A 20341-nucleotide genomic window follows, 5' to 3' on the forward strand; every position below is an offset into this window, starting at 1 on the left:
TCTGAGCTGTCAGCACAGAGCCCGACGCGGGGCTCGAACTCACAGGCTGTGAGATCATGACCTGAACCAAAGTCAGACGCTTAACCGACTGAGCCACCCAGGCGCCCCGAGCAGGTTTATTTCTTAGACCTAACAATCCTGTGTGTGTGTGTGACTGTGTATTCCTGTGTGTACATCTGTATCTCAGTATTTGTGTGTGTCTGCGTGTGTCACTACATATATGTATCTGTGATCTGTGCCTCTATGTGAGACTATGTGTGTGTGTTATTTGTGTATCTGTGTCTATGAAGATCTGTGCCAGTGTGTATCTGTCTGTGTATTTGTGTATGTCGTTGTGTGTATGGGAGGTAGATGGGTGAGTGTATGAAGGTAGGAGAGGAAACTCAGCCAAAGAGCTTTCTACACTCTTGTTGTTTCTGATGCAGGCATTTGGAAACAGACTGAGTAGTAAAGTAGGGCTCTTAGCAGCAGAGCAGGAGAGCAGAGGGCAGCCAAATCAGGGGAGGCCTTTATGGTCAAGCTCGAGGCTTCCAGCTTTTGTGGTAGGTGGTAAGGAACTGGCATGGCTACTTGAACAGAGCCAGGCAGGATGAACAGTCTCATGAATGGGAACCCCCTGGAAGAGGTGACTGGGAGACACTAGAGGTGGGGGACAGTGCATCCAGAAGTCAGCTGGCTGGGAGCTGGTGCCACCAAGGCAGGCTGGAGAGGCTGGGGGAGAAGAGGACCCCAGCGAAGGTGTGAATGAAGAAAAGGCAGGATTTGGCAGCTGCTGGAGTGCAGGGTTGAAGTCCTACAGACTACAGGGAGGCTGCCACCAGAAGCCTGAGAGGTGCTAGAGGAGAACGGGCCTGGCGGAGGGGAAGGTGAGGCCATCTTGACTGTGGAGTGTGTGGCCAGCCTCCAGGTGCATGAGGCTTCGGGCTGCTGCCTGGTCCCAGAGACTTCCAGGCTGGCGGGTGAGTGAAGGGGATGGGAGGGCTGGGTGCAAAAGGCCAGTGACAGGACGAGGAGCTTGGCTGACGGGAGAAGACATGGGCATCTTGCCCTGTGAGGCAGCTGCTTCTTCTGCTCACTGCTACAGGCCATGCCTGGGCAAAGTCAGAGGGAGCCCTCGGGGCCCCACCCTTAATGCCTGCCATCAGTTTGCCCTGGGGACACCCGTGTTTGGGGACACTGATGGGCAGGGAGGTGTCACAAAAGGGCTCAGTAACAACTTTCAGGGGTCTAACGGGATGTCAACGAGCTGTTCAGGGGCTGCTGAGGGGCTGAGGTGTGGATGGCAGGGCCCTCCTCACCTCAGCTAGAACCGCCTCATTCATGTGTATGAAATGATGTTATATTTTACTATGGAAAAATGGCTTTTTCAAAGGGACTCCACTGCTGAAGAGAAGTTTGGGGACTAAGGTCTTAAGCCAGCATCAGCCATAAGTGCTGTGGAGGCCCCACTTCTCTCCAAGAAGTGAGCCCAGGCCCTGACAGTGCTGGAGGGGCCAAATCCAGATGGACAGGGCTCGGGCACCCCAGGCCTTCCTCCCCATTGTGGGGTGCTTTGCTACCCCTCCTCACCCAGACCTTTTAAAGTCAGCCTCAGGTAGCTTAGCCTTTCTAGTCTGACAGTTACAATCATTTCTTGAAAAAATGATAGAGAAATAAAAGGATGGGAGATAAAAATCTAAGAAGCATAAATGAAAGCTTTGCTTCTGGGTATGGGTTTCAGAATCGTCTAGAACCATGTCTAGCCAGGGGCAAGAGCAACCCCATAGATCAGGCTAGGCTGCCTCCCCGCGCACCTTCACACCCCCTTTCTGTATATATTATAAACCATCTTACTCTTGGCCACAAAGCAGGAATCTTCTGAGCATTTGTGTCTTCTTGAAAAAGCCTATCATTCATTCATTCATTCATTCATTCATTTATTCAACAAATATTTAATGAGCCCTAACTATGTGTCAAATACTGCTCTAGGTATGGAGAGGCAGATATGAACAGACAGATAAAAACCTCTGCTCATATATCATTCTAATGATAAATATGACATTTGTTTACAGAAATAAATAAAATTTGGTAAATCAGATTACAGTAAGTGCTATGAAGAAAGATAAAGTTATGGAGGGAAGTGGTGGTTTTATTTTAAGTAACTTTTTATATAAATTCTATTTAAATTATGAAAATATTTAAATAGAATTTAAATTATAAAATGTATTTAGAGGCACTTGGGTGGCTTAGTTGGTTGAGCGTCTGACTCTTGATTTTGGCTCACGTCATGATCTCAGGGTTGTGGGACTAAGCCCTGCATCAGGCTCTGCACTGAGCATGAAGCCTGCTTAGGATTGTCTCTCTCTCCATCTGTCCCTTCCCTACCTGTGTGCATGCACGTACACACGCTCTCTCTAAAATAAATTTAAAATATATGTATTTAAATATAACTTATAAAAATATTTAAATACAATTTAAATTATAAAATATGTTTAAAATAACTTAAATTATAAGTTATACTTAATTATCATAAATATAAGTTATATTTAATTCATTTTTTATTGAGATATAATTGACATTTAACATAATATTAGTTTCAGGTATACAGCCTAACAATTCGACCTTTGCGTATATTGCAAAATGATCTCTGCAATAAGTCTAGTTAACATCCAGCACCTCACACAGTTACAGCTTGTTTTTCTTCTGATGAGAACAGTTAAGATCCACGGTCTTAGCCACTTTCAAATAAACGATACAGTGTTATTAACTAGAGTCGCCATGGTGGGCATTACATCCCAGTACTTACTTATTTTATAACTAGAAGTTTGTACCTTTTGAGCACCTTCACCCCTTTCACCCAGTGCCACTCCCTTATTTTTCAGAGAAGACCTTAATGAGACATTTCCATCTGAGCAGAGGTCTAAAGTAGGTTAGATGACAAGGGAGCCCTGTGGACACGTAAGAGAAGGGGCAACAAGTACAAAGGCCCAACGAGGGCATGTGTTAGAACAGCTAGAGGCAGAGCAGCTGGGGCGAGGGAGGAAGGGGGATGGAGGAGAACACATCAGAGCCTTAACACAGAGGGAGGCAGGCCCCATAGGGCTCTGGAGGCTCTGGGACAGACTTTGCCTTTTACTGTTATGAGTTTGAGCAGAGGAAGCATGGTCTGACACGTCAACAGGATCACTCTGTCTGCCAGGTGGAAAATAGGCTGCAGGAAGGCAGGAGTAGCCCCCCTGGGGCCCAGTTAGGAGGCTGCTGCAATAGTTCAGGCAGGATGTGGCAGTGGCTTAGACCAGGAGGTTGTGAGGGAGGTGGAGAGAAGCACTCAGCTTTCAGGTGGCTATTGAAGGTCCAGCCAGGGGGACGTGCTGATGGTTGCACGTGGGTGTGAAAGAGCAGTCAGGGATGATGCTCAGGTGTCTTGCTTGAGGCATTGGCGGGATGCAGATGCCATTGACTGAGATGAGGAGGACTGTGGAGGGAGAATGGGGGAAGATGAGACATGAGGTTTGGGTGTGCTAAGCCTATGAGAATTAGAAGCACACACAGAACATGTAAAGCCATGGGACCAGGTAAGGTCACCAAGACAAGAGCAGAGTCGAGAGTTCAGGGGAGCAAGGAGGAACCAGCTAAGGAAATGGAGAAGGAGCCCCCAGGAGAAGAAAACTAGAAGGTGGGTGTCCTGGAAACTCAGTGAAAGAAGTGTTTCAGGGAGAAAGAAATGGTCACTGGAATCACATGGTGCTGAGATGTCACGTAAGAAGAAAACTGAGAATTGGCCAGTTGGTGGTTTGGCAAGAGCCATGTAGCAAGACTCTGACCCCTATTTCCTGAGACAGGAGTGCATGCTTTTCCAGCCAGAAGACTGTGGTGTGGATAGGGCAGGGCTGTGAGTGCTGGCATTTAAGGCTCCTCCAGTCCAGGTGAGCTTACATTCTGGGGCAGAGGACATCTCTTTGGATAGGGTTGTAGTCAGAAGATCTGCTAGCACCCCTTTTATCATTTGAGACCCTGCTCCCCAGGCTGAGCCTTCAGTTCCCTTCCCTGGCTCAGGGTGGGGCTCAGAGACCACACCTTCCAGGGAGCACCAAGAATGTGGAGTTACTGATGTTTGCAGCCTGGAAGGAACTCAGGTGGTGGTTTGGTCCTCCTCCCTCACTAGCAGGAGTGGAAGTAAGCCCAAGGAGGGCCAGGAGCAGGTTAGTAGCAGACGTGCTGGGACAGGAACCCACTGCTCCAAGAGACAGGAGACCAGTCTACCTAAGACTGGGTGCTTTAAATTCAGTAGTCCCTGCTCAAGCTACCTCCTAACCCCATAACATGGGCAAGTTGTCTGATATTCTGAGCCCCACTTTTGTCATAAAGAGAGAGTTGTTCCAGGATGAAGTGAGATAGCACACGTTGCTTGGTGATTTTCTGACTACCGAGCCAGAGCCTTTAGGGCATTTAGAGAACATGTGCTTTGATAGGAGCCAGCCAGAACTGGAGGCTCCCTTGGACTTTGCCCCCAAAAGATTTGGTTCTAAGATGGTTGAAATTTAGGCTGTGAGCTTTACATGGTCTCTAGATACTTCCCTTGGTTTAGTCCAGAAGGCTGAGGCTGGTAAGGGTTTCTGCCAATAGAAAAGGGTTTCTTTTCTGAAAGAGCACATGCTGGACCCTCTGTGAGGGTCTCTGGGCAAGGCTGACCCTGGGCGGCCTCTCACCTCTCTGCTTTTCCTGGACCAGGTACAGTCAGGTCTTCCCTGTGGGTGGGTAGGGACAGAGTCTCAGGTCTCACTCAGCCCCTCTGCTCTCTCTGCAGATCAGCAACGCCATCCTCATCATCTTCGTCAGCTACTTTGGCAGCCGGGTGCACCGTCCACGGCTGATTGGCATTGGGGGTCTCCTCCTAGCTTCGGGTGCCTTTGTCCTCACTCTTCCACACTTCCTCTCAGAGCCCTACCAGTACACCTTGGCCAGTGTTGGTAAGTGGCCTCCAAGAGGATAAGGAAGGAGTGGGCATCTCACCAAAGTTGGTTGGGATGCCACTGGGGCAGTGGATACCATTCTGGGCCATGCTGTCCCCTCCCACCAGAAAGCATCCTTGGATTTCATTGTTTTGTTTCTCCCCAAAGCACATCTGAAAGTGAGAACATATGGAATCATGAAGAACTTTGGAGCAGCCCTGGCTTGCTGAGGTCAGAGAGTGAAGCTGGTGGCTCACCTCCCCCTGTGATTCTCTGTAATTCCCTGTGCTTTGTGCCAGGAATGACCCAGTGCACACAAGTGGGGGCACTTGTGAGCAGTGCCTGTGATGGGCTTGTGGAGGGTCAAAGCATTGACCATGATGAGATCTGTGGATTTTCTGCATGTTTGATCATGTGTTTAATACTTCCCAACATTTTACATTCATCCATCACTCTTGAGGTCACAACACGCTTATACTGTGATCTCATTGGAGTCCCCTTGACACCTGTGAAGGGGAGAGAAGAGGTCTAAGATGAGAAGTTGGCACTCAAAGCTGTCCAGTAACTTTCCCAAGGGTACCAGTCAGTTAGGGAGAGACAGACCTGGGTCTCCCGATTCTTGGACAAGTGGCCTTTCTGAGACAGGGAGTCCCTGGTTCTTAGCCATGTGCCCTGTAGTATAAGGAGAGATGTAGGAGAATTTTACACAAGTAATGAACGAGGCATTAAATAACACCCGATTGCCCAGTAAGAGTTCCCTTTTCTTAAAAAGTTATTTTATTTTTGGGGAGCCTGGGTGGCTCAGTCAGTTAAGCATCCGACCTCGGCTCAGGTCATGATCTCACAGTTCGTGGGTTTGAGCCCTGCGTCGGGCTTTGTGCTGACAGCTCAGAACCTGGAGCCTGCTTCAGATTCTGTGTCTCCCTCTCTCTCTGTCCCTCCCCTGCTCACGCTCTATCTCTCTCTCTCAAAAATAAACATAAAAAAAATTGAAGTGTACAATCCAGCAGTTCTGGCATGTTATTTTAAAATTGTGATAAAGTATATATAAAACATAAAATACGCCATCTTAACTGATAGAAGTGTACAATTCAGTGGCATTCATTACATTCACGGTATTGTGCAACTGTCACCACTATTTCCAAAACTTTTTCGTCAACCCTAAGCAGACACTCTGTACTGATTAAGCAGTAACTCCGAATTCTTCTCTCCCTGCAGCCCCTGGTTACCTCTAATCTGCTTTCTGTCTCTATGAATTGGCCCAATCTAGATATTTCATATCAGTGGAATCATACAATATGTGTGGAATCATACAATATGTGTCCTTTTGTACGTGGCTTATTTCAATTTGCATCATGTTTTCAAAATTTATCCACATTGAACTTGTATCAAGAACTTCATTTGTTTGTGGCTGAATAGTATGCCCTTGGATGGATGCAACACATTTTATGTATCCACTCACCTGTTGATGGACACTTGGGTTGCCAGATACCCCTTTTCAAAAAAGAAAGAAGACATTAACACCCTCTTGACTCCTCACTTCTTCCCCAGAGGTGGCCACTCTCCTGTAGTTGGTGTGCTTAAGCCCGTTATTTGTATACTTTTCTTCCTTCTACTGTTATGTCCTATTTCTTTAGTCTTATTTTTTTTTTCTTCTACTCGTTTGGAAGGTATACATTATTAGTTATCCTTATGTTGAAACATTAAAAAAAATTATTAGCGAGTAAAATTGCCTTTGTGTTAGGGGTGACACGCAGTTCTATAAATGTGAATACATTTATAGATTGTGTAACCACCACAGTCAAAATACAGAGCAGTCCCATCACTCCAACACCCCCATCATGCTATTCCTTTACGGTCATGCTCTCCCCAACCACTGCAACTATTAGCCCAGTTCCATCACTATAATTTGTGGCTTTTGAGAATATCACAGAAATGGAAATATATAGCATATAACATCTTGAAACTAGATTTGTTTCTGCACCATAGACATTTGAAATTCACTTACATTGTTGCACGTATCAGCAGTTCATTCCTTTTTTATGGCTTAATAGTATTCCATTGTATGGCTCTACCACAGTTTATCCATTTACCTGTTGAAAGACATTTGAATTGTTTCCAGTTTGCACCAATACAAATAGAGCTGCTGTAAATATTTACATATAGTTTTTTTGGTAAATATAAGTTTATGATGTTGAACATCTTTTCATGTGCTTATTTGTCAGGCATGTATTCTTTTGGGGGAGGTGTCTGTTCAAGACTTCTGCCCATTTTGTAATTGAATTATTTGTTTTCTTATGGTTGAATTTGAGAGTTCTTTATACATTCTGAATACAGATTCTTTACTGGACATCAGATTTGCAAATATTTTCTCCCAGTCCTCAGCTTTTCCTTTATATTCTTTTTTTTTTTCAATGTTTTTTATTTATTTTGGGACAGAGAGAGACAGAGCATGAATGGGTGAGGGGCAGAGAGAGAGGGAGACACAGGATCGGAAACAGGCTCCAGGCTCCGAGCCATCAGCCCAGAGCCCGACGCGGGGCTTGAACTCACGGACCGCGAGATCGTGACCTGGCTGAAGTCGGACGCTCAACCAACTGCGTCACCCAGGCGCCCCATCCTTTATATTCTTTTAACAGTGTCATTTGCAAAGCAAAAGTTTTTCATTTTGATGAAATACAATTTATCATTCTTTCTCTTTAATGGATCTTGCTTTTGGTGCACATTTAAGAACTCTTTGCCTAATCCCAGATCAGGAAGATTTTCTCGTGTGTGTGTGTGTGTGTGTGTGTGTGTGTGTTTCCATGTTTCCTTAAATTGTATAGCTTTATATTTAGATCTATGATCCACTTGAGTTAGTTTTTTATAAGATTCCTTTCCTTCTTTTTGCATATGGATATTAAATTGTTTTAGTATCATTTGTCAAAAAAGACTGTCTTTTCTCCACTAAATATTTTTTGCACCATTATCCAAAATCAATGGGAGGGCCTGGGTGGCTCAGTTGGTTAAGCACCCTACTCTTGATCTCAGCTCAAATCTTGATCTTGGGTTGTGAGTTCAAGCCCTGTGTTGGGCTCTGGGCTGGGCATGAAGGCTACATTAAAAAAAAAATCAATTGGTCATGTTTGTGTGGGTCTTTTTCTAGACTTTCTATTCTTTTCCATTAGTTTTTGTGTCTGTTCTCTCCCACTGTCACACTGTCGTGATTATTGTAGTTTTATAGTTTTTTTGTATTGGTTAACATTTTATTCATTTATTATTTAAATTTTAATTCGTTAATATACAGTGCAATATTGGTTTCAGAAGTAGAATTAAGTGATTCATCACCTACATACAACCCCCAGTGCTCATCACAAGTGCCCTCCTTAATGCCCATCACCCATCTAGCCCATCTCCCACCCACCTCCTTCCATCAACCCTCAGTTTGTTCTCTATCATTAAGAGTCTCTTGTGGTCTGTTTCCCTTTCTTTCTTTTTCCTCTCCTTCCCATATGTTCATCTGCTTTGTCTCTTAAATTCCACATATGAGTGAAATCATATGATATTGATCTTTCTCTGATTGACTTATTTTGCTTAGCATAATACATTCTAGTTCCATCCAATTCATTGCAAATGGAATACACACACACACACACACACACACACACACACACACCACACATCTTCTCTATTCATTCATCACTTGATGGGCATTTCAGCTTTCTCCATACTTTGGCTATTGTTGATAATGCTGCTATAAACATTGGGTGCATGTACCCCTTTGAATCTTTATTTTTGTATCTTTGAGTAAATACCTAGTAGTGCAATTGCTGGATCATAGGGTAGTTCTATTTTTAGTTGGTTTATTTTTTTTAATTTTTAAAAATGTTTATTTATTTTGAGAGAGAGAGAGCATACATGTGAGCAGCAGAGGGGGAGAGGGAGAGAAAGAATCCCAAGCAGGCTCTGCGCTGCAAGCACAGAGCCTGATATAGGGCTAGAACTCATGAACTGTGAGATCATGACCTGAGCTGAAATCAAGAGTCAGACCCTTAACCACTTGAGCCAGTTAGGTGCCCCTATTTTTAGTTTATTGAGAAACCTCCATACTGTTCTCTAGAGTGGCTACACCAGTTTGCATTCCCACCAGTAGTGTAAGAGGCATCCCCTTTCTCTACATCCTCACCCCTACCTGTTGCTTCTTGTGCTATTAATTTTAGCCATTCTGAGAGGTGTGAAGTAGTATCACGGTTTTGATTTGTATTTCCCTGCTGATGAGTGATATTGAGCATCTTTTCATGTGTTTCTTAGCCATCTGGATGTCTTCTTTGGAAAAGTGTCTATTCAGGTCTTCTGCCCATTTCTTTACTGGGTTGTTTTTTGTTTTTTGTTTTTTGTTTTGTTTGTTTTTTTTTTTGTTTGTTTTTTTTGATGTTGAGTTTGATAAGTTCTTTATAGATTTTGGATACTAACCTTTTATCAGATATGTCATTTGCAAATATCTTCTTCCATTCTGTCAGTTGCCTTTGAGTTTTGTTGATTGTTTCCTTCACTGTGCAGAGGATTTTTATCTTGATGAAGTCCCAGTAGTTCATGTTTTCTTTTGTTTTCCTTGCCTCTGGTGACATGTTTAGTAAGAAGTTGGCTGTGGCCGAGGTCAAAGAGATTGCTGCCTGAGTTTTCCTTTGGATTTTGATATAGCGTTACTCTTACATGCTGGAAACATAGCAAGCTTTAAAACACACAAACAACAGAAACTTAGCCAAAATAACAAGATGGGGAATTCTTCCCAAAACATAGAAGACACCAGAGAAACCCTTGCTGCAGAGATCAAAGACCTAAAAACTAGTCAGGCTGAAATATAGAATGCTATAACTGAGATGCAATACAGACTGAATACAATGACAATGAGGATTGAAGAAGCAGAGGAGAGAATAGATGATATAGAAGATAAAATTATGCAAAATCATGAAGCTGAAAAAAAGAGGACAAGAAAATTATTAGATCATGAGGAGAGACATAGAGAACTTAGTGATTCTATGAAACAAAACACTATCCGTATCATAGGAGTCCCAGAAGAAGAAGAGTGGGGAAAGGGGGCAGAAGGTTTATTTGAACAAGTTATAGCTGACAACTTCCCTAATCTGGGAAAGGAAACAGGCATTCAAGTCCAAGAGGCACAGAGAACTCCCCTCAAAATAAACAAAAACAGGTTAACACCATGACATATCATAGTGAAACCTGCAAAATACAAAGATAAAGAGAGAATTTTGAAAACAGCGGGGGACAAAATGTCCTTAACCTACAAGGGGAGACACATAAGATTAGCAGATCCATCCACTGAAATTTGAAAGGCCAGAAAGGAGGGGCAGGAAATATTCAATGTGCTGAATGGGAAAAATATGCAGCCAAGAATTCTTTATGCAACAAGGCTGTTCATACAGAATAAAAGAAGAGACAAAGAGTTTCCCAGACAAACAGAAACTAAAGGAGTTTGTGACCACTAAACCAGCACTGCAAGAAAGTTTAGTGGGGATTCTCTGAGTGGAGGGGGTGGGGGGGCAGGGAAGACAACCAAAGCAACAATGATTACAAAGGATCAGAGAACATCACCAGAAACACCAAATCTACAGGTAACACAATGGCACTAAATTCATATCTTTTAATAATCACTCTAAATGTAAATGGATTAAATACTCCAATCAAAAGACATAAGGTTATCAGAACATATAAAAAACCAAGATCTATCAATATGCTGCCTACAAGAGACTCATTTTAGACCTAAAGCCACCTGCAGATTGAAAGTGAGGGGATGAAGAACCATCTATCATGCTCATGGACGTCAAAAGAAAGCTGAAGTAGCCATACTTAGACAAACTAGACTTCAAAACAAAGACTGTAACAAGAGATGAAGAAGAGCATTATATCATAATTAAGAGGCAGTTTTATAGTTTTGAGACTTAAGATTGGGTACTGTGATTCCTCCAATTTTATTTTTCTTGAAATTATTTTATCAATTCTTATTTCTTCCCATATAAATTTTAGAATCAGTTTGTGTATATCTAAAAAAAATCCTTCTGGAATTTTTATTCAAATTGCATTAAATTCATAGATCAATTTGGGGATAATGGACATGTTTACTCAGTTGGCAAGTCCATGAACACAGTATGCCTCACCCTTACCCTCACATTTTCACACTGACCTGTGATTTAACAAACTCTAAAGATGACAAATGTCTCTATTTTCCAACAGAACAAAGTAAGGTTGCTAGGATGTTTTACTACTTGGTCTCCTCTTCCATCTTCCATGTTTTTGTTGACCAGTACTTTAGTTCTGCCTGTCTTTAACCTCCCCCCAGTGCTCATTATTATTATAATTGTTGTTACTTATAAAGTCAGCACTTATGCACATTTACCCACACGTTTACCAGTTTCTTTGCTCACAATTGCTTCTTGCATTTCACCTACCCCCTGTTGATTTAATTTCCTTTTTCCTGAAATATATTCTTTAGCATTACTTTCAGGTGGACACATGGATGAGAAAATATCTAAGTCTATGTCAGAAAATGACAATTTTACCCTTGTTCTTACATTGTAGTTTAGTTAGTTTAGTTTAGCTGCAAGCAGGATTTTAAATTCACTGTTATTTTTTCTCAGTGCTTTGAAGGTACTTCAAAGCCTCTGTCTTCGGGCTTCTCTCATTGGGGCTTCTCCATCAGTCAAATTGTCATCCCTTTGTAGGAATTCCATTTTTTCTCTCTAGTTGTCTTTAAGATTTTTCTCTCTTTTTTGTGGTATTGCATGTGTACCATACAGTGTCTAAACATAAGCTAATTTTTCATGTCTATTTTGAAGTTCAATGTGCTGTTTCTTTTGAAGATTAAAGTTTTTCTTTGATTCTGAAAATTTTTCAGTCAAGAATGTTCCTGATATTGCATATTGCATGGCCCTATTTCTCCGTTCTTTCCTCTAAAGATCCATAAATATATATATTTTTATTCCCGTTCTCCTTGTCTCTCATCTTTCATAGTTTCAAGTGCCTTATTCATCTAAGCTGCTTCCTTTGTGATTTCCTCAGATATGTCTTCCTGTTCACTTAGTATCCCTCCCACTCTCTTCATCTGATGTCCAACTCCTAGTATACATTATATATCTTAATGGCTCTATATATTTTGCTAACTTCCAAAAGTTATTATGATAGTTTTTCAAATCTATCTGCTCGATCTTCATGGTTTTTGATATTTACTTATGATTTATATTTTTATTTAGGTCTCTTGAGTTATTTTAAACATTTTAATTTTATAGTCTTTTTCAGTCCATTAGCTGAAGTTTTGGGAATGCTAATCCTCCCATTTTTGTGTTTGCTTGTTCTTGTTCACAGTGGCTTATTTCCTGTGTGTTCTGTCATGTTTGGCTGTGGGGTCATTTGCACTGGGATTTTTTTCTTCTGCAGAAATTTGTGTGTTCTTGGTTGGGAAATAGCCTTACAAAGTGGTTTTGCATTTGTATTCACTTGGCACACCAGGAACAACCCTGCTTTGGTGCTAATTTTATGATAATTTATTGGCTTGGGATAAATTTGCACTTCTTTTCAGGGATGTAAGAAGGGACAGTGGTTTTGTGATGAACAGCAGTGAGAGGCCAATCCACAAATGCTCATCCTTGGCCCGCTGTATTGGAATTCAAGATGTCTGAAGATAAATGAGCCATCAGAAAATAGGCCAAGGGACAACTGATTTTTGTTTGCTTAAATACCAGGCTTTTTTGTTATATGTGGAGGTCAGATTCGAGAGGTGAATCACTTAGAATGATAGAAGGGATTCCTTTATAGGTTGTGAGACCTATGGTAGAGAGAGACAGGTGGCTGGATTGGAAAAAGAATGGAACAGGAATAATAGCATCTAGTGATGAGATGTCTGTTGGGTTCTGATCATGGGAATATTTTAGATTTCTACATAAATCACCAGTGAACTAATCTTTTATCATGAACATATTGTGGCCTTGTGTCTATTTGGACTGTGTAGGGAGTGAATCTTTCAAGTAGGTCCAGGAGGAAGACAGAACCAAATCTAGGGGTTCTACCATGCTCTTTCTCCTCCTCAGTCTAGACAAGGGGTTTGAGGCCAGCTCTGAAGGAGAGTCAGGCGTTCCTGGCCACCCTCCCAAGGAGCTGTGTGCCAAGCCCACTCCAGACCCAGTGTCCCTGCCCTTCCCCACCAGCATGAGGACTGTGTTGATGAAATCAGCAAGGGAGCCTGGGGCACGGGGGCCAGACTGATGGGAGGGCTTCCTGCCAGGCACCACACACCATGGGTTGGTGGGTTGGCTGCCTGCAGCCTGGGCCACATACCAGTGGCATTTCCTTCGCACAGAGAAGCCACCACAGAGGGTGGTTAGAGACAGGCGGGCCTCTGAAAGCAGTCACTCTGCTCCTTGTTAAGGATGGTCCGTTGGCTGGGGTTCAGCCCACCAAGATCTTCCCTGCTCAGAGTTCACTCTGCCATTCCCTCCTTGACCTCAGTGCTCTTAGCCAAACTCCAGTGAAAGGGGACTGAAGGGCATGGGGACAGGGACCACAGCTTGCCTCTCAGCCTGTGGGGAGGAATCTCAGGCCAGTAGAGGAAACTTTTTCTTTGTCGTTGCTCATTTTGTGTGTGTAAATTCTATCTGCGATGGTGAGGCCAGCAGTCTCCCTTACTCTGGCTGGGTTCAGAGCAGCAGCTGGAAGTGCTAGGGCAGAGCCACCTTCAGGGCATCTTCCCAGTGCCAGGAGGTGGGATGAGGAGGACTTTGGCTCAGGAGCCACATCCATCGGATCTATCAGGGGCTGTGTGCTGGGCTTCAGTGCAGCATGGGCAGGCGCTGTGCTAAAATGTGCAAATGAAAATATTCAGAAAGTCTTACTTCATGGGAAAAGTTTGAAATGCGACTCCTATTTCAAATGCATTCCTACGGGAACTTTAGTTTTGAATTATGCAAGGCGATCAGGAACAAATGAATTTTATTAAATGCACCACCCTGAGTGGTGTTCCGGAGTCAGGCAGTCCTCGGGATTTGACACTCCCTCACAGTGCCGCCCAGGCAACCTCCTCCACAGCTCTGAGGCTCAGTTCCTCCCTACATGGAATGGACCCTCGCTCACAGGGCTTCAAGGGCTGGGAAAATGCATGCTCAGAATTTGGTGGGGACAAGATATGTATTATGCTGGTTAAACTAGGGTCACAAATGGGGGGGGGGGCTGCTTCCTGTGGTGAGCAGAGTCTCACAGCTCATGACTGATGGGCCTGTTGTCCTGGGGGCTTCGAAGGCAGCTTCCCCCCGGTCCTCACTGTAGGTCTTCTGCTCTGGCTCAGAGCAGGGCTTGTCCCTCAACCTAGTCCCTGCTGCATCCTCCATATGTGAGTCAGTAGGATTCCTCTTAGTTGAAGCTTAGGCTGCTTTTCTGCCCTCTTCCCAGACCCTCAGTTAGAGCAGCCTGGTATTATGGAGAGAGCATGGACTTCAACATTTAAATGGCTAAGCCATCTACTTGCCAAGCTCCTACTTTAACTTTCTGAACCTCGGTTTCCTTGTCTGTAAAATAGAACCCATAATACCTTCACTTTCAGGGTGTCCTGGGGGCAAAATCAATACAAGATAGTATAGGTGAAGTGCCTGGCCTGTGTTAGCTGTCCAGCACATTTTCCTTGGCCTGCCCTTGTTGTGACATTTGAAATTTGTTACTCATGAGTAATGACCCCCAGACCTATTATGTCCTGATTGCTGATTTCGTCTCCTTGGAGCAAAGCTACTCCAGAAATGAACATGGGAAATGAAGAGTAACTATGTATTTTAGGAAAAAAAAAAAAAAGAGGGGCTGAACATTGTGGAAATCATGGAGACCTTTAACAACTAATTGCTAATTTTAAAAAGGCCAGGCAGACATTTATGAATGTTTAGATTTTCTAAATGTCAGAGGGGTCCGGAAATGTGCCCTGGCGACTTTAGAGAAAAGACTAGCTACCCAGCCAAACCTCCAAGACCACTTCTGGAAGGCGCAGCAAGGTTTTGGTAGATGGGAAACAGGCCAATGTGACACCAATTCTCTCAGGAGATAAGAGAGGAGTCTTCGGAAACCAGAGTCTGGCAGGACGAGGTGTAACCTCTGAAGGCTCCTGGGCCAAGTCCAGAGGGAAGTGGGCCCCTACACAGACAATGGATGCACACAGGCAAGGAGTTTCCTGTAAGATAAGAGGTGGGGGTTGGATTGTATTTTTGGAGCAGTCAAGAAAAGAAAGGGAAGAGTCATTTTCTAGTCCTTTATTCATAAATGTGCCAGCCCCTCACCCAGGCTCATTCATCCCTGAGAAGGAGGGTGGGAAGGAGGTGTAAGGAGGGGAAGCTTCTGGGTCCTGAGTGACTGTGCCCCTTGCTCAGTGGATGATAAGCAAGGCTTCGAATGAGCTCCCCAACCCCCAGAGCAGAATGCACTCCACTGAATGGTGGGAGCCATGCAGCGCCCTTCCGCTGGGAGAGCTGCTCATGGCAGACCAGCTTAGGAGTGTTCAGTGGGGGAACACCCAGCTGTAGTGTGAGATGGGTATGCTCAGAAGCTGTGCGGGGTAGACGGGAAGTATGAGTGTGTTTGTGGGGTAATTGTGTATAGGTGTGGAGGGGAGGGAGGTGTTTTATGTGTAGGGAGTTGAGGTGTACTGGTGTGGAGGGGAGGTGGATGTATTTGAAGATGGGAAAGGTGGGGGTGGAGCCATATGCAAGGGAAGAAAGGTGGGGGAGGTGTTTAGAGGGTGTAGGGGAACAGTGTGGATATGCGGGGGGTGGAGATGGGGATATACGTGAGAGGGAAAAGTGTGTGTGGCAGGGGTTGGAGGGGGTGTGGAGGTGGGGGGCATATGGGGGGAGGTGTAAGTGTGTGTGTGTGTGTGTGTGTGTGTTGGGGGGCATGAGTGGGTGGGCAGTTGGCGCAGTTGGATCTATTTAACCTGAAAAGAAAGAGAAAACAACAAGAGGGGAGAAATCACAAAACACATGGGGGTTATTAAATCAACTGAGGAAAAAACAGCCCCAAACAGATGAGCCCGACAAAAACTAATGAGATTTGATGTGGAACATTCTTTACTGCGGAGTGCAGGAAAGAGTAGAAACCACTGTGGAGAAGTGATAGAGAATGCTAAGCTGCAGTGTTGGACATTAGGGGAAGGAGCGAATGGGTCATCTCCATGGCAATAGCACCATGGTCTCTCTAAAGGCCCAAGCAGTTGATATGAGAGTAGTCGACTCTGTCAGGCTTTCTTCCCATCTGTTTTGTGGGCAAGCCACAATTCCCGCCCCCAACCTTGGCCAGCCTGGAAATGAGACCCCCTGTTCTCCTGGGTCTCCGGCTGAGGTCTGAGTAGGGACCTGAGCTTGGCTCCCCCTCCCCGTCAGGCCCTCAGGGCTTGTTTAGTCATTTCCCCCATTCAGGAATGAGGCTGGGGTGGCAGCCGTGCTTGGGGCCGGGTGAGCTGTATCCTGTAAGTTGTATCCTGCATCCTGCTCCAGGGAGGAGTCACTTCTGCAGGATCCCTTAGGTGTGGTGGGGGGCTTGGAGGGTCTCCTTGGGAGAGTCAGCACATGGAGTAGAAAAGAAAGGCTGGTTACAATTCTACTGGCTTTGGGCACCCCAGGAAAACTGTTAGGGAGTGAGAGGTAGCCCCACAGAAAGAGTGCAGGCCCCTGTCCTGCTGGAGTATATGGTTTGAAGAAACCATTGATCTCTCCTGCAGGAGGCCTGGGGCTCCCTAAGGATCCCTGGGGGACACAGGGAGGAACTTTCTGCTCTTCTTGCCACACCTGGTAGAGCAGAACTTCTGGCGGTACCCAGACACCTCCTGTGGCCCAAAGGCTTGAAATGGGAATCACCAGGCACATTTGGGCAGTGTGCTACCCACTAGGAGGCAGGAAACCAGCAAGAGCAGTTTCTTTCTCTCAGGGACAAGAGGAATTTTCAGGGTTCAGAGCTCGGATTGGCCACCATCAGAAAGGATGTGAGGCTCAGATCTAACGGGAGAACAGCAAAGAGAAGTCAGGACCAACATGATGGTGTTAGGAGGTGGCGCCTTTGGGAGGTGATTAGGTCACAAGGGTCGTGCCCTCATGAATGGGATCAGAGTGCTTATAAGACATCAGAGAACTCCCTCACTCTCTTTCTGCCTTGTGAGGACATAGAAGTCAGCAGTCTGCCACCCAGAAGAAGCTCTTGTTAGAACATATCTGTGCTGGCTCCCTGATCGCAGACTGCCAGCTTCCAGAACTGTAATAAATGTCTGTTATTTACAAGCCACCCAGTCTATGACACTTTGGTATAACAGCCCAAACTGACTCTATTAGATTTGTTCTCTTTGGTTGCAGCCCCACTTTATACCCTCAGACCTAATTTTGAGCTTTCAGGCTTTGGACTATCTTGTTAACCATTCTTCCCAGCTTTGTGTCATTCACAATTTGTCAGCTGTTCCTGCTTTCACCCCAGGCCATGACAACAGTGTTGAGTTGTGGGCAGTTAGGGCCACCATCTTCTGGGTCACACTGGCCCATTGATGCCTGCCCTGGGCATGCTTCGGGCCAGTTCTCCCCAGAGGACTCTCCAGCCACGTGTCCGCATCTTGTCTACCAGGATATTATGACAGGCTTTGTCAAAAGGCTTCCTCCAGTCAAGTAACACCATGTTACAACTTCCTGCTGGTCTGGGAGCCCCACTAACAAAGGAAATGAGGTTGGTTTGGCATGGCTGACTCTTGATGAACTCATGTTGGCTCAGCTAATCACTTTTTTTTTTCCAAAGAGCTCCTCATCAGCCTACTGAATAAATCTGTGAATAATAAGTTCTGCTTCATTCCCAGTTGGAGGGTGCATAGTAAGTGCACATCTCTTCCAGAATTAAAATTAAATGACTTCGAGCCACCATCCTGCTCATTGAGGTATATTTTCCTTCCTTCCTATCCACTAAGAAACAGTTTTGATGACAAGCCAAGCCGGGTGATGCCTCCTTCCTTGGCCTGGTGGCAATTCCTCAGGGTGCAGGGGCAAAGGTATGGGTGGGGTAAGCCCCTTGCCTGCAGTATAATGTGCAGTGGACCTGCCCTTTCAATGCAGCTCATTGGTCACATGGCATTTTCCCCAGGGCCCCTCTAGTGCCAGGGTGGCTGTGTGGGAAGGGGTGCCCAGCCTCAGCCTCAGAACTAGTTTTGGGAACAGTCTGAGAGCAGAACACAAGAATATTCTCCTTTTCCTCCCTCAAGCTCTCTTTTCCTTCACAGAGAGGAAACCTTTCAAGCAGCTCCTTTATTATAGTCTATCCACTGCCAGTGATCAGCACTGATCTTACTTGTCTCTGGTTTCTAGACCCAGTCCCCAAGTTCTTAGAAACTTGGGCATTATTGCCTGTCCCCAGAGTTCTGCCATCTCCCTTTTCCCTTTAAATTTCTTAAAGCTTCTGACCCCTTTGGTTGAAAATTGATTTTATGTGATCCCTATGCCCCAGGTTATGATATATACTCATTATTTTTAATCCTAATATAACATTACAAGGTAGGTATTATTATTATGTCTATTTTGAAGATGAAGACGTTGAGGTTCTGAGAGGTCCCCCAACCAGTGAGCAGTGGAACCAAGATTTGAACTTAGTTTATCTGTCTCCAAAATGTGAATTCCTTCCATTGCCCCATGATGTGACTCAGGCTTTCAACCCTAACTCTTTTGTTTTCTGCTGGTGCAGAAGAATATGTTCTCCTAGTTTCCCAAAATGAAAGTCAGTCTAATGGGAATAGACCACATATTACTACAGGGGTATTTACAGATTAATAAGGCTTTGAGAACTCCACTGAGAATCTAATCACTTCTGACGTGTGAACAACCCACTTTGCAAACCGCTTTGAGATCTCGAATCATGGACCAGGTTTGGGACAGTCTGTTCCAGGCCTGATGGTGGGTGTTGCCAGAGTTTCGGGAAGAACTTGAGTAGCTGAATTTAGGAGGATGGGGAAATAGGTCCTTCAGAGTGGAACATTCTGAATGAAGTTCCAGGAGTTTGCTGATAGTCTGAGGCCTTGCACCTTGGCTATGTTTCCAGAAAACTCTCTGGAAGCACCTTCCTACCTTTCCCTCTTATTCTCTTATGGATTGCATCTGAGACTTGGGTCTTGTTAACCTCCTCCTCACTTGACTCTACTCACCCAAAGCCACGCCATCTTCTGAGCAGGGAGGTAATGTGTGGCTTTCAAGGAAATGACTTGAAGGAGGACTCACTGCTGCTGTTCTGTTTCCTGTTTCCCAGAAGAACTCTCTCTTTCCTCTACCAGAATGATGAAATGATCAAAGGAAAGCCCCATTTGCCATGGCCTTCCTGTGTTGCTTGACCCTTCTAGGCTTCTCTTGGACCCAGTTTCAGATCTTTATGTGCTTGGGAGCCTGACCTCAGGCTGGCCACACCTGGAACGTGTGTCCTTGGACAATGGAGTGGCTAGACCTAGGTCTGCCCAGATTTGCCCTGTCTTTATGGGTTCCATTCTGGGGAAGTGGACCTTCTTCCCACAGTCCCCTATCTTTCCAAACCCACTGAGAGGTCTAGAAATTAGAACTGAAACTCTGCATTTATATTGTGGAATGAGTCAGAGGGTTGACTCACGTGCAGCTGGGGTTGTGCTGGGGTAGCTGGAGGAGGGGAGAGGTCCCAGCCTGTTTCTAGTTAGCATTTCACAGCCCTGTGAAAACTGGCACAGCCAGACTTCTGGTGTCTTGTGGGAAAAGAATGTGCTCTGATGAACTTGAGCCTTCCAGAAGTCTGCCTCAGGGAAGATGAGAAACAGACTGACATCCCTCTAATGAAGACTCCCCTCCCTCCCTTTCCCAGGGCCCTCCAAGATGGAGGAAAGTGACCTTGGGTGGGCAGGCAGCCTCTGGAGTCTGCGGTGACTGGAAGAGGCAGGCATTTTTCTGACCTTACCACCGGATTTGACACGGTGGGAAGATTGGAGCTAGCAACACTGGAAGAGGAGGGTGATGTGTTTCCATAAGTCAATGGAGAGTAACTGGGTATAGGGCCTTTTCTGGAATGCTTGCGAAATGGGGAGAGGTTGCTCTCTCTCCTTCACATGGGCCTGAGCTCCTGAAGGAAGCTGAGAAATCCACTCTAGGGAGGAGAGGGATGGAGTGAGGTGAAGAAAACCGAGCTCCCCCACCACTCCCAGTTGTGCCAAAGTCTTCTGATACAAGGTCTTTTCCTCCCCCTTCTTCCAGCCCTTGGATTCACCAACCCCTGTCCTCTAGGTTTTTAAGAGAAAAGCCTAATGGTCTAAATTCTAGAAGACTCTGCTCTCACCAGAGCAAGCTGGCCATGACTACCCACTGCAGAAAGTCCCAGGCATGAGTTCTTGGGAAGCTCACACTATGTCTGTCTCT

General features: G+C 45.0%; 1 protein-coding gene across 1 annotated transcript in view; it reads left to right on the forward strand.

Annotated features, from left to right (window-relative positions):
* The window catches only part of SLCO2A1 (solute carrier organic anion transporter family member 2A1), an 82451-nt gene that overhangs the window by 36906 nt on the left and 25204 nt on the right, over window positions 1-20341 (forward strand). The window contains exon 3 of the mRNA XM_043595368.1: window positions 4787-4949. Coding sequence (XP_043451303.1) covers window positions 4787-4949 — 163 coding nt within the window. The remainder of the gene's footprint in view (window positions 1-4786; window positions 4950-20341) is intronic.

This window comes from Prionailurus bengalensis, chromosome C2 (assembly GCF_016509475.1).
Source record: "Prionailurus bengalensis isolate Pbe53 chromosome C2, Fcat_Pben_1.1_paternal_pri, whole genome shotgun sequence".
NCBI classification, from domain to species: Eukaryota; Metazoa; Chordata; class Mammalia; order Carnivora; family Felidae; genus Prionailurus; species Prionailurus bengalensis.